The 18,083-nt window shown below is 36.3% G+C and overlaps 1 protein-coding gene across 8 annotated transcripts in view; it reads left to right on the top strand.

Annotated features, from left to right (window-relative positions):
• Positions 1 to 18,083, top strand: part of OSBPL3 (oxysterol binding protein like 3) — an 85,986-nt gene that overhangs the window by 50,248 nt on the left and 17,655 nt on the right. For 4 of the 8 annotated variants that reach the window (XM_032181961.1, XM_032181960.1, XM_032181962.1 and 1 more), the window contains 11 exons: positions 321 to 440; positions 669 to 722; positions 927 to 1,040; positions 1,844 to 2,014; positions 5,359 to 5,485; positions 6,336 to 6,439; positions 6,583 to 6,675; positions 7,350 to 7,506; positions 9,861 to 9,991; positions 14,797 to 14,904; positions 17,708 to 17,842. In XM_032181961.1, the coding sequence (XP_032037852.1) occupies positions 321 to 440; positions 669 to 722; positions 927 to 1,040; positions 1,844 to 2,014; positions 5,359 to 5,485; positions 6,336 to 6,439; positions 6,583 to 6,675; positions 7,350 to 7,506; positions 9,861 to 9,991; positions 14,797 to 14,904; positions 17,708 to 17,842 (1,314 nt within the window). Of the gene's footprint in view, positions 1 to 183; positions 216 to 320; positions 441 to 668; positions 723 to 926; positions 1,041 to 1,843; positions 2,015 to 5,358; positions 5,486 to 6,335; positions 6,440 to 6,582; positions 6,676 to 7,349; positions 7,507 to 9,860; positions 9,992 to 14,796; positions 14,905 to 17,707; positions 17,843 to 18,083 lie in introns of those variants that run through there. The other 4 variants (XM_032181965.1, XM_032181964.1, XM_032181967.1 and 1 more) reach the window with 4 other exon arrangements.

The raw sequence follows: 18,083 nt of genomic DNA, 5'->3' as shown, positions 1-18,083 counted from the left end.
CTTTTTATGGTAAACTGACTAGGCTGTGGCTACATACTGTGTGTGTACCCACAGAAAAATATACATATAAAATTCTGGTAAGCATCTACCTTCAATGATGGTTCATGTCATAAAAATAGCATTTTTATTTAGTTTATATTGTATCTATCCAAATTTTAAAAATTATATCTTGTCTCTTCGTAGATACGTAGGAAATGTATAAAGAAGGATCTAAGGTTAGATTTCAGCATCCTTTTGTTTTTGTTTACTCCTCTCCAATCTGTTTTAACAATTCTATCAGTTGGAAGGAATAAGATTGAGATTTGGATTTTCTATTTAAGCAGGACAGCTGGGAAATTGTAGAAGGACTCCGGGGAGCAATGAATTGTACCCAGGAACCACAGAAGCAGGAAGGCTGCTTGCTGAAAAAGAGGAAATGGCCTTTGAAGGGCTGGCACAAGGTAGTAAAGGAATGTCTGTCTGAAAGCCTGGTGCCATTTGAATGTGACTTACTGGGTGTGTTGTTACAGCAGAAATAAAAATAAAAAAATTAAGAGCATGGAAAGTGTTCTCCAAAGAAGTATGTGTGAGTATTTGGGGTAGGCTTTTTTTTTTTTTGGTTTTGCATAATTGTTTTTTTTTGGTTGTCTGTTTGCGTGGTTTTTAATTCTCTGCGTTTCTGGTTACAGAGATACTTCTTTTTGGACAGAGGGATTTTGAAATATTCTAAATGCCAAGCCGATGTAAGTAATTTAAAACCCTTTAAGGTCATTATAAGGTAACAATAGTATGTTATCTGAAATACTAGTAATTCCATATTACTGGTTAAGAGAAGTAGAGTTTCAGCAGCTCTAAACAGTAGGTCGAAGGCAGGAGAATGATGGTCTTAGCAGGTCTGTCCTTCTGCTTTATTCTGGGGTTATTGCATTCTCTTTGCTTTTTTGCAGATAGAGAGAGGGAAGCTTCATGGCTGCATTGATGTTGGGCTTTCTGTCATGTCTGTAAAGAAATCAACAAAATGTATAGATTTGGATACAGAAGAGCAGATATACCATCTGAAGGTAGGTCTTTAAAATTATTTAAAGTTTACTCCCAAAACTGTAAGGGTATAACAACATTAAGTCTGTATGGTGGAGACCACATTTATTTTTACTAGTAGTAGGTTTGTTAGTTGCCCTAATAATTTTTAGTCTCAGGAGACTAGTTTTACACTTTATAATTTCAGAGATTTTACTGTACTGTTCCAGAGTTGGTAACCCTGTTACAAAATTATTCTCTAAGTAGAAACTTGGAAGATACCTCATGTTTAGCAGTACTCTGTTCTCCACCATTTTTTTTCAGCAAAGGATATGCACTTTTTATATAAGTGCTTTTATTTTCGGTATTTGTATCTTGTTCTTTGTTTTATCTGTAGGAAGTATTCTCTATAGTCAAATGTATAGAACTGTATATTCTGTCTTGTGAAATAAATTGTTGTAAAATTCATCACCAAAATCAAATTTCCGTTTGCAGTTCATTAAACCTTGACTAAACCTTAAAACTGGCAACTAAGAAATGACAATTTTTTTTCTTTGTTTATATTGCTTTTTTCCTATCTAGAAGTTGTTACGTATTGTGTTCTGTATTGAAATCATAGTCATGTTGACTGAAGTTTCTCTTTTTTTTGACTTTCTCCAGTGACAATTTTTCTGTCATGCTTAAGCTCATGAAGCGTGTCTTCTAATATGAGCATCATTAGAGAAACTTTCTCGATATTTTGCCAATAAAAGTCAGCTAGGCTAGCTGTCTAATGAGCACAAGGTATCTTAGTTTCTTTATTAGCAGTTTTGGATGTGGGTGTTACAAAATCTGAAATTTTGTGTAGGTGAAATCTCAGGAGCTGTTTGATGAATGGGTAGCAAAACTTCGTCATCACAGAATGTATCGTCAGAATGAAATCTCCATGTTTCCTCATGACGTCAATAATCTTTTCTTCCCTGTATCTGCTACTGTGGACTCTGTCCCCGGTGTGTGTGATTCTACTCCAAGTAGAAAGGTAATAGTTATGATTTATAAATAATGAGCTTTCATCAAGGAATAAATTAGCCTGACTTGTGTTTAAATAAAGAGCATAGGAAATTTGTAGGGGTCTAAGTTATGGTCTAAAATATTTTGCTCTATAAAGAGCAAAATAATATTATTAATATATTTTCTCCCAAGCAGTTTTCTCTATGATGATGGTAAATTGTATAATATTGTCTTATTATTTTAGTGAATTAAATAATATTCAGTTTTAAAAGTAATGAAAATATAGTTATAACCCCATAATATTTGAGACATATTTCAGTATTTGTGTGGTACGTTCATGGTGAATGTCAGTCTGGGTCACAGAAGAGCACTCAGCTGTATTATTTTTTTTCCTTTTTCTCATTTTTTCTTTTATCCTTTAGCTAATAAAACCTCTCTCTTTTTACATTAATGTGTCTGACTGTGCTTAACTGAGATGTATATAGGGATTACTGAACAGCCATCACCTGTGACTACCACTTGCATTTTTAACTAAGGTACTCTCACAGAACAGTAATGGTATTCTGCACTCGAACGCAACCTGTCTCCAGCAGTTTGCATGCTGACTGGTTGACGTTCACCCGAAGCTCTTCTGCTCTTGTCTAGAACCAGTGTTCAATGTTCGAGAACATTTTTTTTTATCAATACTGTGCTACTTTCTGTAACTGAAACTGCTTTCTGTTTCTGTCAACTCCAAAAGTACCTCTGTGCAGCAATCACCTCTTTGTTATCCTCCTACTTAAGGTTTTCTTTTCCCTAGCTATATTGCTGTGCGGTCTGAGTGGGTTTGTTTCACACTACCTGCAGTACAAGAATTTTCCTCCTACTGGCACCTCCCTGGTTTGATAGGACTCCTTCTGAGCTGTCAGCAACATGTTTATCAGTGCTTACTGGGGAAACAGCATAGTATTTCTGCGTAAAAGGGTTTTAGGCATTTCTGAGGATTCTCCATCTGTAGGATTCTTGGGGGATGTTTAGGAGTGCTGTGTAAACTTACCCACTAACCTTTCTCCCACGCCTTTTTCTCCTTCAGAGACAACAAGTACAGTACATCCCCTGGTATTGACAGTAAAAAACAGGAGTGCCTGTAGTATCAGTTTGAACAAAGTCACTCTATACGTTTGCCTGTTAGCTGCATGGAGCTCTGTGTCTACAAGACATTGGGATGGGGGGAGGTTCATCACTTTGGTAGGACTATACTGTTACGGTGTAAATTTTTTTATTTAGCAAGCACAAACATGTGCCTGAACAGCTTTTTGCTAGTGGCTGAGAAGGAGGGAATCTGTGTGAGCCAGCAGCTGAAAGCACAGTGATGTGCCCTGCGGTAACAGCACTGTTCTGCAAAGAACTGTCTGCATGGGTTTTGTGGAGCCAGTACCTCTGCGGCTCTGACAGCCTGCTCTGCTGAGACTGTGTCTGCTAGGAAATGGGAAACCTTATGGGACAGTCTAGTTCTTTTCTCCTGCAAGACAGCTGGAATAGAGGGGGGAGAATAATATTGAAGGTAGACATCAAGCATAACAATGCCTTTGCTCACAAAAAAAAAATAATATATATATATATTCATGTGACGAGAATATCTAAAATCTGTACTCACTGTCAGGATCTATAAGCATTTCTTCTTTGGCATGAAAGACTTTAATTCACTTTTAATTTATTAATCCAGATTTGTACCGCAAAGAAGCCCTGCTTATTTTCATGTGAAAAATAGAAGGGGATAGTTCTTAAGCTCCAGTTAATCACCTTAGATCTGCTGAAGCTAAATGGAGGTTTGCCAATTTACACGAGTCCTAGCTAGGTTAATGTTGATATCAATCCAGAAGTTAAGTTATTTTGAGAAAAATATGTTAAGTGAACTTTTTATTGCATTTTATTTGCTTTTAGAAATGCTAGACCAATTTTCACTTCTTTATTGTTGTTGTTGGAAGGTGGATATATGTATCTATGTATATATATGTGCAACACTTAGAATCTAATGCTTAACCAGGCTGATCATGACCAAGAGTATGCTAACTGGAGCTCTCCAAACTCTTTTACCTGTTTCTTGGCAATGTTTTCTTGCTTCTTACCTCCTACTCATGCCCCTCATGGATACAAATTCTGGAAAAGGTTTGGTTATATGGTTAGATTTTTAAGAGATAAATGTGGGATTGGCTTCCAAAATGTCAGTAAAGTGTTCATCTTTAAATTAAGTTTGCTTATGCTTACAAAGGTGCTGGGATTATTATTTGTGTATACATATATAGATGATTACAGCTTTATTTATGTAGGAATAAAACGGCTGAACCACATAGATTAATTTAAAAATAATTGTGCTTGTTGATGTTTACTGCTATTGCAGACTGACTATATAAATTGGCATAGTACTGAATGACATCATCTGGACAGTGCTTTCTATTTTATTCCACAACTCAAGTTGGAGCATATATTATATAGTTTAAAAGACAAACTAAGAAAACTGCAACTGGATAAGATATACATGATATTTCCTCTGAATAAATTTAAAACTAGTGCTACACGAGTTTTGATATAAGGTGAGCAGGAGGTAACAAATCCTGTAAAGCCTGTGATTTAGAGAAGAGCCAAACAACTTAGTCATCTTTTCTCATAATCAGTGAGTGGGCAATGTAATGCCACTTAAGATGAAACATTTATGAAAACATTTTAAAAACTGACTTTAAACAAGATGTTGATAAAGCAGGTAATTGCTTTATGTAACTTCCTGTTGTTGATATTAATAAAGGTGAAAAGTTTAGTAAAGTTTAAAAAATAATTAGGCATTTGAATGGCTACTATTTGTAGTTACATTAGAAAAGAAAACAGAATAAGGCGCTATTTAATTGTACTACTCAGTTAGCTCTTACACAGGATTTTGAGCATCTCTTGAAGCATCTGACAGTAGCTGCTACCGAAAATGAGATAGGTTTGAGAAAGATTACTGAGATATTGCAAAAGAATAGTCTATATCCAGTTAAGATATATGGTTACACATGTAGTAAGGTCTGTCAAGCTAAATCCACTCTTGATTCATAAGACCTTGAGTAAAAATTTTAAAAAGCATCTAGTAGATTATGCTTCCTTCATTAGAAAATAACTCTAACAAATATGTGCATATTACATTTTAGTTACCTTTGGGGCTTCTTCAGGGAGCATGCAGAAGGAACAGAATGTCCTGTTTTGGTTTTGTGCCACATAAGAAGCTTTGAATGTATTAAATTGATTTAATAGATGCATAGCTTTGGCCTTCCTCAAAATTTATTTTTCAGCAAAATATTATTGTTCCTTCATTAAAATATCGTTTGTTAATAATTTGCTTGTTCTTCTTTGGAACAGGCAGGCAGCTTGACCAAACAGAACTCACTGTCAGCTGGAGGTAACTTGTCATTTTCCTTTTCGAGTAATGAGTCCAGGATTCCATCATGGCTACAGTCTTCTGAAGACATGGAAAAATGCTCGAGAGGTAATGATATTCGAAGGAAGCTGAAAATAGCCTATTTCCTATGGCTGTTTTTAAAAATGACAGTACAATAGCATAAATAGTAATTAAAGTTAGAGTTTTCTCAGAAACAAGAGGGAGGAACAAAGTAGTTGTTGGTTAACTGCCTACTTGTTTTCAAAAGGACTACTGATTCCTGAATGTGGAGATTATCGGTTTTGGGGACCTCTTAAAGGAACCTACATATTTCGGTATATGTTCTTTTATATGTGAACATCACCTTCAATAGTAAAACTTGAACTTTCTTAATCTGGGTATTCAAAAAAGGGAAGCATCCAAAATCTAGTCATTTTAAAAGGACTAAATCTTTTTACTTCAAAGTTACCTTCTGCTTCCATGTTTTTCTAAAAGCATGAAAATCTTTCTCATGTTGATAGTGTCTGTATGATGTGTATCTGCTAAGTTTCTACCCAACATTGAGCTTCAACGTTAACATAGAGGAGGCCCAACTCTAGCTCTGAATGGACTATTGACTATTCAGTCTTTAAGCCTTTGGATTTGATAACCCTCTTCATGAGGAGGCCCGACTAGTCCCAAACTGCAGTAATTATTATGTTACTCTCGATTTTCTACAATCAGCAAGGATAAAATACTAAGATCATTGCACAGGCTGTATAGAAACATTTCAATATTTTGAGTATGGAATTGAAGAGAGAGGGATACAAGCTTTTTTATGCAGTTGTCTAATACTGTTTTTTTTGTTCACTTAACAACTTAAGTTAGCTACCATCAAAATAAGACTAACCTACAAACAAAAACCTTCATTGTGCCTGTTACTTGAGAGCAACTGAAAATACTCTGTTGTTCAAAACAGATCTCTCCACCTGTCACACACATTTACTGGAAATGAACCAGCTGTTACAGAGCATGGATGTTCTTCACAGGACCTATTCAGCACCTGCTATAAATGCTATGCAGGTTTGTTGTTTAAAAATAAATAAATAAAGTTTTCCCTTGCAATTCAAAAAGAACCCCAAATCCTAAAAGATCAAGGTGTTTATTCTTATCTTTGCTAGTTTTATGGTGATCTGCATTAATTTTGTCCAATGTGTTGTTAAAAGGTTGGACCTTTTGAAAGCCCAAAGAAGGAAAAGAGAACACATAGGAGGTGGAGATCCAGAGTTGTTGGTAAAGAGGCTAAAGGAACATTACAGGTAACTTCAATCTTTTCAGTAGCTCATCTTTCTTTATATCCTAGTTATTGGTCATTTCTCAATGTAATCAGTTTAGGAAATATGAGTCCTTTTGAAGTAGTAACCTGTGCTGGATCATTTTAAGCAGTAATATATTAGACAAAACAAAAATATGTCCTCATACATATCTGCAACAGGATCTGTACTAATTTCTTTGGGAGACTGACAATGTCTTTTACCTATTTTTTCCATCTGCCTGCAATTTAGGGGGGGATTCTGGTAGTGTTTTCTTTTTTTAGCAGTACAGATTTTTTATATTCTCCAGGTATTGTTGTGCATATTTGCCTCCAGAGGCCATATTGTTAGATACTAGGAAGTGAGTAAAAATAATATACCACATCCTACAGCTCTCAATGGGCTGGTTTCTTGGAATTTTGCCACATTTCCCGTTATGACATCTTGGGCAAAATTGGTTCAAATTGTATCAATGGTTTTATCCATTGCAAGCCTACTGGTAACCAAGAGTAGTACTTCAATTTTTGGTGTCTCCAGCATGCAACTCTGATAGGGACAAGTAAAAAAACAAAACAAAACAAAAAACAAACAAACAAACAAACAAAGAAACAAAAAACCACATTCTTTGCAGTTTGTAAACAAGCAAAAAACAACATCACAAATGGCTGTCCTCCTTACAGGTGCCTTCAGTATTTTCTGCCCCTATGAGACTGCATGCTTCCAATCCTAACTTATCTACAATAGATTTTGTAGAAGAGAAAAACTACTCTGATGGCTCTGAAACATCGTCAGAATTTACTAAAATGCAGGAGGACTTATTTCACATTGCACATAAAGGTAAACGAAATTTTGTTGTTCATTCACAGTTTTATGTCATCACAATTTAAATATTGATGTGACTTTTGAGAATGCATCCTATTTAATATTTAGAAAAATGCATGAAACGCCCTTCCTTCTTTTTATTTCCTCATGGAATTGCAAATGTTGATGTCTTGAGTCATTTGAAAAAAGTGGCTTAATCATCCAGTATACATATAAATATATATGTTATGGAGGACCTTACCTTGCTTAATGTACTAAAAACCTAGATTCTATTTGTTGCCAAAAGGTGAAAATCCTACAGTCCATTGCTGTAAATGCTACAGGAGATCATATTCTTTTCTGTTTACATGCATATGTGTGTATATGAACATGTGTGTTTATAAATTCAGACAGTTCGCTGTATTTCAGAGTCAACATTTGTTGGTGATGCAAGGGTTGCTATGGTAGTAACCTATTTTTAGTGAATATATAAGAGTAAAATCATGTAAAGCAGCCAGAGGGACAGCCTGACTCTTTCTTCTCTCAGAATCATTCTTCTTTAGCAGTACTTTGCCCTGTCACCCTCACACTGGAAACATTTTTACTATTTAAGTAATCTTGGTAAGGAAGGCACTCAAGCTTGTATATCTGAAAGACTTTTGAAAGCATTGGTTTTGCCCCCTTTTGCACAGGATAAGGATTTGATGTTATCAGTATGCATTCTTTCATTGTTTTTGCCCTCTGGTGCTGATGCGTCTTGATTCCATTATGTAAGGAGTGTATCTATCTCAGTAGTAAGCTTCATAAAGTCAATTATAATCAAAACTGATCCATGTTTTCTGAAAATTAAAAAGGAAGTGGAGGCACAATTGGAAAAGTTGCTATCTAGTGGAGTTCTGGAAATCTCCTGCTCAAAACGATCTTTGATCTTTTGTCCATGTCCCAAGTTTTGACTGGATTGAACCATGCATTAAGGATACAATTGACTATGCACCATTTAATGTAGTTATCATTGTATTAAGAAAACAAAGATATTTTTTCCCAAACTTGCTTTATATCACTACCCTTCTGGAAAAGAATAGTAAAGAAAACTTTTGCTTTTGATACAACTGAAATGTAACATAAGTACTTAATTCTGTAACATTTCTTCAGATTTTAGTATACAACTTACTAAATGAAATACAAGGTCACTGAGGATTCTGTGTATGTCACCCATGTGTGAAAGGCTAATGTAAAATAGATCATAATGGATACATCTTCCTCTGCATCCTCTGTGACATTGTTAGATTTCTTCATGTAGGTTAAGGTATGAAAATTATCTTTGGTAACCATTTGCAGTGTTGAAATATACCTCAGGAGTATTTTCTTATAAGATTAAGTTAGGTTACCTGAGATACTAAGGTATATACATTTGAGATATTCCTACAAGGTGATGACTATTAAGGATAAGTAGAAATGGATGATTAGAAGAGAGAGATAACGGATTTGTTGTTTTTTATACTTCCTATGCATCCACACTTAGATTTAGTATCTTCATTTGCTTGGTAAATTCCCTGACAATTTTTTTGCATTGACAGTTCTTGTGACTTCAGTACAAGGTTTGATTAGTCCCCCAGAAATCCATTAGTTCTGCAGTTATATGAATGTTCAAAGCCTACATAAGCAAATGTCACTTTGTATTCCTCATAGTTAAAGAAAATATCAAATCTCTCTCTTTTTTCTTTTTTGAAGTACATTCCCCTTGAAAAATCTAGTGGTCTTCAGCTTTCATGATCTATTGTCTTTGAATGTTTCAGACTAGTAATATAGGCTCAGGAAGGAGTAGAAAGAGCATCATCATATTCAGGATCCGAGCCTTTTAGTCACTAAATCATCTAACAAGCTGAAATTTCATTGTACCCAAATGATGTAATAGAACTCAACACCACAGTTAACTTGTGGTGAAGCTGTTAACCCTATAGCTCTGGCACTATATGTGCTATAGATGCTTTCTTGATTTTTTTTTTTCCTTCCCTCTCCTTCCCCACTGGAATTCTTAAAGGAATGTGAAGTAGAGTCATGGCCATCTGAAGATTCAAGCTAATTGGGGAACAAAGCAAGTGAAGAGCAGATGTGGTTAGTTAGCTTTGTTGCCATCTGTCACAAATAATCAAAGTAATTTTGACTGTGGCTAATATAGTCAGCGTGGTAGCATTCACCATAAACATTTCTTCTACTAAAAATCTACTCTGTAACCTTGATTAATATTACTTGTTTTTAGTGACCTATCCTAGATCTCAAACTAATTTCTTGTTTCTGTCACCATAAACGGCGTTTCTTTGAAGTTTTACATAACTGATATGTATACAACAGTTTTTTTTTAACTTTCTCTTTTTACAAAACGGTTCTAGTTTACTTCACCTTGAAGTCAGCTTTCAGCACCATATCTACAGAGAGAGAAAAGCTGAAGCAGATGCTAGAGCATGATGCATCCTCATCTCCATCTGCACAAATAGTTGGCCTGAAGAATGCCTTAACATCTGTAAGTGATAAGCTGAAGTACAGCAAGCTTCATTGTCATCTGATACTACTTTTAAATTTCATAGTAGTTAATTTTTGTTTTGTTAGTGTTCGCTCTGTGCTAGAATTTTTAGTATTGAAGCATAATGAGTTATTATATATGGTGTTATACAAAGACTCTCTTTCCTAAATGGTAAAGGTGATAACACTGAAGTCTGATAGATTTATTTGGGTATATAGTATAATCTGTATCATCTGATGTCAAGTATAAGAGGGCTGCTCTGTGACAAGTCTACCTTGTCTGGAAATATACACTGTTCAATCACTCAGTTCTAGGAGGTTGTGGTGGGGAATTTAGGTCGGTGTACTTTGTCTAATTGTTTGAGACCTTCCAGGCTGTTCATATTCAGATTGCTATCTGTTCAACCAAATAGCAATCTGGTTTCAGAGCAATGAAAACTATCATTACCATGCTCTTAAAATTTCAGTCTGTGTTGCAAATTCCTAATCAGAGGCACTCCTGACTCTCTGGCTATATGTGATATAGATCATCTCAGAAATCATTCAGTATAAAAATTGTTCAACTCCCTTTGTTTTACAAAAAGTTTACAAGATTTACAAGTTTATAAAAACTTCCTTTGTTTTACAAAAGCTGCATATGGTTATAGATTTTTAGCTTGTAACATGTTTCTTTGCATAGACCTGTAGAGGCAGTTATGTCTTTGTAGATTTTGGCAAAAAGTGAAACTTGTTGCATAATAACTGTATTTACTCATTTGTTTTTGGCTTTCAGATACTCCACTTCTGACATCTGGATAGGTGTCTCACACTTTTCCAGTGCTTTTTGAGTACTATTTTATATCAAAAAATCAGTTTTAAGACTTCTGAACTAAGTGAACACTCAGCCTGTTGTATTTGGTTGTTGTTTTTTTTTTTCTGAGCAATGAAGGATTCATCTCTATCCTCTAGATGTCTTTTAAAAGTCATTCTCTTAGCTCTTATCTGTTACTTAATAAGCCTTCTGTAGCTTGTCCAGATGTCATTTGTGAATGCTGGCAGTTACAGCAGAGGTTAACATCTATATGAGAGCTATTCTTAGCCTGTAGATCTGTAAAGCCATGATGCCAACAGAAATTTTCTCACCATGCACAGGAGAGATCCTGTAAGAGAAAAGAATGAGCTTTCTTTGAAGAGCTATGGAAGCACAGCTATGATAAACCTGATGCATTTGCAAAAGTGTTCTTTTCAAGAGAGTCCTATACTGGTTACTTTGACTTGGTGTTTGTTATTAATTCATTTTTTATTCTGTATACGTGCAAAAAAAAAAAAATCAAATTCATTGGATGAAAGCTATCAAACATGTCTGTTTTGTTCTTACTAGCCTGAACAGATAAACTGCATAAAAAGACTTTTACAAAATTAGCGTCTCTGCTTCTATCCTTGACCTACACACAGTCTAAGAAAAGTAGATAATGAATAGAGAAAAGTAATATATAAAAAATTAAATAGAAGGAAGATAGCACAACAGAAAAATGCTACAACAGAAGGAAAAAAGCACTTTGTAGCATGCTATACAGGCAGGCTGTGTAAATTCTTTTTTGCGCTCATTTGAAGTGACACATAATAAAGCACCTGAACACTCGACACAGGAGTGGTAAATACCTGCATGCTGAATCCAGATTACACATACATAAAGCCAGAGAATGTTCTTTCTCCCTTCCACCATCACTTCAGGCCTACTGTCTTTCCTGCCCTCAAGACCATATCCATCAGAAAATCAGAAACATTACTGGGACAAATTATTGTGTAAACAGGAGGGTTCTCCACATTCTGATTGCAAAAATGGGCAGTAGGTCTTCAGTATTGTTCCAACCATCAAGAGGGTTTGTTTTTTCTTCTTTTTTTTTTTTTCTTACCCAATTCAATAGACACAATTAAACAAAAAAGGAAAATGTGTTTTGTACGGGCTGTAGGACCATCTTCATTTCTATACTGGATTTATTTAAAATGATGATCTTGGCTAGACTTGTGTTGCAGTACAGGAACTATGACTCAGAAGGCTTTTTTTTTTTCTTTTTATGGTTAAAATTAGTAATGCGATTTTTTTTCAGAGACACATTTTCATTTCAGCAGGGCTGCATTCTCTTCCTTCAATTCTACTGTGACTGACACGTGGCCATCAGATGCACTCAGCACAAGTAACTAATACCAGAGTTTGCAGTAGAGATTTTTTCTTCTTACCATTTCCATTATAAGGCTGTCAGAACATGAGTTGTACCTGTTCTTTGATACAGTGGTAGAAAGAATTGTGAAGTTCTGCTTTCTGTAGAGAACTGCTTGGAAGATGTAGATAACCCTTGCCAAAGTCTACTTTGGCCAGAGGAAATATTTCAAAATAGTCTAAATATACTTTATTTGGAATACAGTTTGAACAGCCTGCTATAGTAGATATTTGGCATCTAACGAAAAAATCCTGGGACAAGAACATCACAGTCAAATCTTTTTTTCCATTCCCTTTTGTTACATTGACAGAAAGCTGAGACTAAACACTTAAAGACACTTCTCCTGCTTCTGGGCAAGTCTGACAGCCTAAGGAGTTGCACAAGTCCTTGAGACTTACCAGGATAAACATGCACTAGATTGTTCCTCAAATTCCTACCCAAAGTTGCCTCTTTCTTTCAGCTATGCATCAAACCATCCACAATCCGTCCTGTGGTGGAGTACGTTTCAGATGTATCTTAGCAAGAAGATTCTGCTTCACATTGTTCCATTTCCATACTGCCAGGAGGAATGCAAAGACAGCTAGGTGGAAGAGACCTCTTCTGTATCAGTTTTTAAAGTAGAAGGTGTTACGATCAAGTCAGAGCAGTCTACAGAGCTCCAGTTAGTGCAGCAGAAAAATAACTATGCTTTCTGGTTCTCTTCAGGAGGACAAGAAATAAAAACTTGTATTCCTGTCAGTAAGGATAAAACCACATATCCTTACCCATTTTGGTAACCCAAACTTTAGATGTGAAATCCCTGTAGATGATCAGAGGGCTGGGACATCTCTCCTATGAAGAGAAATTGAGAGAGAGTTGGGGTTGTTTAACCTAGAAAAGAAGGCTCTGGGGAGATCTCAATGCAGCCTTCCAGTACTTGGGGGGACTACAAGAAAGATAAGCAGGCTCTTTACTGGGGTGTGTGGTGATAGTACAAGGGGCTTTAAACTAAAAGAGGGTAGATCCAGGTCAGATATAAAGAAGAAATTCTCTACTAGAGGGTTGTTGTTTCTTGGAACAGGCTGCCCAGAGAGGTTGAGGATGCCTCATCCCTGGAGGTGTTCAAGGCCAGGCTGGATGGGGCTTTGGGCAACCTGGTCTGGTGGGAGATGTCCCTGCCCATGGCAGGGGGTTGGAATTAGGTGATCTTTAAGATCCCTTCCAACCCAAACCATTCTGTGGTTCCCTGGCTGACAGTCACTGAAAGGAGACAGGAAGCTGCCCCCAAGTTTGTCTTTGAGGGGATAAATAAGCATCCAGGAATTGTAGACATAATTAAAGAAGCAAGGAGGCATCTGAAAAAAAATACATTGTAACCAACAAAAAAACCCTAGTTTCAGGGAAGAAATAAGCTTGCAGACAGGACAATTTGAACACCCTAGCAGACTGAAGTTTAGTCAAACTCTTGGCTCACACTAATCCTCAAACACTGAGCTTTTGTGTCTTTTGTGGTTCCAACTGAGTATGAAGGAAAACCCACCTCACCTCAGAAAAGAGTTGCCCTAAAGATCATAGTGTGTCCAACTAACAGCTGTGGCTGGAGGAGTGCTGGCCATATATTTAGAGTGTGTGTTGTTTGAGTCATCCCATCTGAGAGACCGTGACTGCTTCTGTGTGACCTCCTGCTCCATGTCCTTGCAAAGGGGAAGTTACGTTACCATACATGACTACCTGTTGGTCTTGCAGTGTTACATATACTTGTGATACTGTGAAGGATGGCGTCCTTTGAATTCACTAGAGTGAATTGGTTTCTGAAATGGAACAAAGAATGGGCTGTTTCACTGTCAGGATCTGTAGAGATTGATTTTTTAACAGAGTAAATTTAGAAGAATGCTTACACATAATTATAAAGCAGTAGAATATAAAATAGTATTGCTGTACAATATTAAAATACAAATACAGAATTTTGGTTATTAATATCTCGCAAAAAAAAAAAAAAAGAAAGAAAGAAAACAGAGCTAAGTTGTTGTAAGCATTGTTAAATAGTTTTCTTTGTTGGTTTTTATTTATTTATTTATTTATTTGTAGCCATCTCCAAATCACACCGGAAAGCTCTCCCCTAGAGCATAATCATGTCCAGTGAAACTTGCCCTTTGCCATTTCTGGAATTGTCTCCTGGAAAACAATGTTTGTCGTGTGCGAGGGTTGTCTTTCACTTCCAGGCTGCATTCTCAGTTCTTCAAATGTTTTTGGGTGTGACAAGAATAAGAATACTGAGAGACTAGGTTGGAGATCGGACAGAAAGAAAGGAGCTGAAAAAAAGAGATGCATAAATTAATTTTTAAATTATTATATCACCTTACAGAACCTGGTAACTTGTAAATACCATCCTTGGCTTTTGTTCTCCACTTATACGTCTGAACAAAAATAATTTTATTTTAGACATAAAGAACAAGGGTTGAAGCATTTAGAATAACTGATTTGCTGGACCAGTAAAGAATCGTGTTGGTGGTGTTTAATAATGCACTTTAAATATTCTTCTCCCCTTTCTTTTTACGGAATAAAACCACTGTTCAAATTAGTTGAGAGAACTTTATATCCCCAATATTTGTGTTAAATATTCCAGGCAATAGCACAAAACACTGATCTAAAAGACCGGTTACGCAGAATACATGCCGAATCTATGATCCTTGATTCAGCATCTAATGCAAAATCAAGTCCAGATTTGGTGAAGGTGGGTATGGATTTCATCTTCCAGTGATGTCTGTTCCTCCAGCTCCTACATCTAGACCGTGTTACATCTTGTCCTGTTCTTCATGTGTTCCCCGCAGTGTATTGTGTTAGTAAAATGAGTCCACTTCTGTGGTTATGAATCATTTCTGATGATGCATTGTGTAATGTTTAATTTTAAAGACTTTCCTTGTGAGCGGTTTTCCTGAGCACACTTCCATTGCTTTTTCCTGCTGGCTTCTGGTGTTCTCCCTCACCTCCTGCCCACTTCCCATTCAGCATGAACAAAGCTGTCTTGTTGTTACCTTGCAGCCAGCATTTCTCTCCCCCTTACTCCCTTGTTAGCTTTCATGTTCTGTATTTCTTTGTTGCCTAAATATTTTTAGCCCAGAACACTGGCTACCATTGGGGCTGATTTAAAGTTTAGAACCATTACAAGACTTTTTCATGAAAGGATCAAATAAGGTAGATGTACACAGCTCTTAATGAGCTCATTCACTGATTTAGTTTTGTGTGTGAAGCCATGGAGTCTTCTACATATCCAGTGAGTCAGTTTGAGATGTCCTGATGTTCAGGCAGCTCTTTGGCTTGCTGCAGAAGGCATATGAATATGGTGTATTTATAGGTCACAGGATCTAGATGCTAATGGTGCTGGTAAGGGGAGCAAGAGCTGTGTTATTTCTGGTGGATTTTCCTAAATGTTAACTCATACAGAAGCTTCTGCTGCCCTTGTATTATAAATCCTGCACTAGAACTTGAATGGATGTAATGTTGGGGGTTTTATATAACTTACTATTTCCTTCCATTTTTAAAGACAGTTTAGTCATTCAGTCTGTTCACTTCTATTTTCTTTCTCTTTTAGTAGAACTGGTTGTGGCCATATTTAGCCTCCTTTTTTTTTTTTTTATCTTTCTTTAAGGTAGTTGATCATTCTATTTGCCTTTTCCTTTTAATCCTATATGATTTGGGACAGCACTTAAGCTGCTATCCAGAGAAGCATTCATGTATCAATACAATGTTTTTTTAATTTCAGGAGTTATTTTCCTATTTAGTAGAGGCTCTTGCAAAGACAATGGATTATTTCTGAAACATGCTGTATGCATTGCATATATCTGTGACAAAAATAGCTTTCTAAAGGTCCTTTAGGGGGTTTGTTGACAAATTCCCTCTGGCATGGTTGGGAATGGAACTTAAGGACAGAATCACTTATATTGGAAAAGTTTCATCTTAGATTTCTCTGAGGGCTATGGTATAGCAGTGTTGCTGTAGGTTACTGCACAGAACCTGGCTGTAAATGATACATCAGGTGCTATGACAGACCTGTGAAAACTGAAGCAGTATTAACTAGTTTCTCAGGCCTTAGCATAAGATAAAAGTTTAGTTTGTCGGGCAGTTTATGGTGTAGTTTATCATGCCACAATTGGAACATGAAAGTAGGCAAAATGAAACTCTCATGTGATTAAATATAAAAAGCAACTGTTCTTTTATGAGCCTTTTCTGCTCATTTTGCTTCTCAGATTCAAAGTAGTGTTGGAAACAATCCCAGTAGCAACGCTTTATGTATGTAAGATTTTTTTTGACTTAGAGGCCAGCGTAACTGGCTTCCCACAGAAGAGATAATTTCGAGGTTGCATCTTTCTTGCAGCTATATCATGGTTATATGCTAAAAAAGCAAAAAGTCTTTGGTATCATAGCAGTTTGGTTTGTTACCATGTCACCATTAACAGTACACACTGAGAAACATTTCATACTGTAGTAAAATCCACCAACACAAGACTGAAATGGTTTGTCGGTTTGAGTACAGACTTATCAGATTATTCGTTAAGTGAGCTCTGAAAGTAAAACACTACGTTTCCTGCAAAACGATGATAGTTAGGGCAGTCATGGTTACAAGTTAATAGAGCATCTCATGCAGAATGAAGCTTGAGAGCAGCTGATACACTCGTTTGGGTCAGCTAGCCCTTTTCCTTAGTATTGGTGGAGTTAGGAGTAAACAGTAACAATCCTCTCCAATTTTTTCCTGTGTCCACATAATGAACCAAGGTAATCCCACCTTTGCTAGACTATTTTCTGCAGCTCTGCCTATACCAACTATCTATGGAGCACTTGGGACTTCCATAGGCAGAAATAATGAAATTTGTATGATGTTTCAAATGGGCCTGCAGCAGCAAAGACAATGTCATTTACGTGGCTTTGATAATACACTGATTTTGGTTAACAGAGTTCTTGTGTGTGGATATGAGGGAAAGCTTTCCAAAGCACAGCATGGGAAGTAGTCTGGTGGAGAAAGACAGCTAGGAAAGCATTGCTGTTATATAGCAAGCGACTTTGCCCCTCTGAATTTTGTATGCAACTCCTAGGCCAGATTGCATTGAGCATGGCCTGGGAGGAAAAGACTGATTTGATTGCTAAGATCAGAAAAGAATGTGAATCCAGTATAAAAAGGCTGGGAGTTTTCTTATTGTGGGGCTTTTTTAATAATATGCTTGCATGTATCTAGTTAAATCACTCAAACACCAATGCATTTTTATATTTATTTTTTTTAGGGGGGGAAAGTACATGCATCACTGTAACTGATTTACTGAACAATGCATTGCAATTTTTTTTGCTGTCTTTTTCTCTTCTCTTTAGTCTGTTTTCCTTTGGTTTTAATTCCGTCTTTAAAACATGCTGCCTTTCGCTAGAGAGGAGCATGTGCAATCTTCTCCCACTGTTTTACAGCCCATTAAGTTATGTGACTGGATTTGCATGCATGAATGGTATTCGTGGCATTTTTCTTCTCAAAACTTTGTATTTCTTTTAAACAGGAAAATTCGAGAGAAGAAAGCAGAGGTCTGGTTCACCAGATCTCCAATGAAAGCAGACTGTCTATTGCTGACTCTCTCACAGAATTTTTCGATGCACAGGAAGTCCTACTGTCTGCTAGCTCTTCAGAAAATGAGGTCTGAACATTAGGATTGACATTATTCTTATGTAGTTCATTATCTGCTACTTGACACGTTGTCTTTCAGAGGGCTAATTGGTTGTCAGATGACTGCCAGAAAATTATTTTTTTTTTTAACAATAATAATACACTGCATTTGTTGTTATTATCTTTTTGCAATAAAGTGTAAAAAAATATTATGGAGAAGTCTTATGTGTGCATTAAGAAAAATAGCAAAAAGGTAGCTGGTATGCAGATAT

The sequence above is a fragment of the Aythya fuligula genome, chromosome 2, assembly GCF_009819795.1.
Source record: "Aythya fuligula isolate bAytFul2 chromosome 2, bAytFul2.pri, whole genome shotgun sequence".
NCBI lineage: Eukaryota > Metazoa > Chordata > Aves > Anseriformes > Anatidae > Aythya > Aythya fuligula.
The sequence above is the reverse complement of the archived record's forward strand: the minus strand, read 5'-3'. Positions and strand labels throughout refer to the sequence as shown.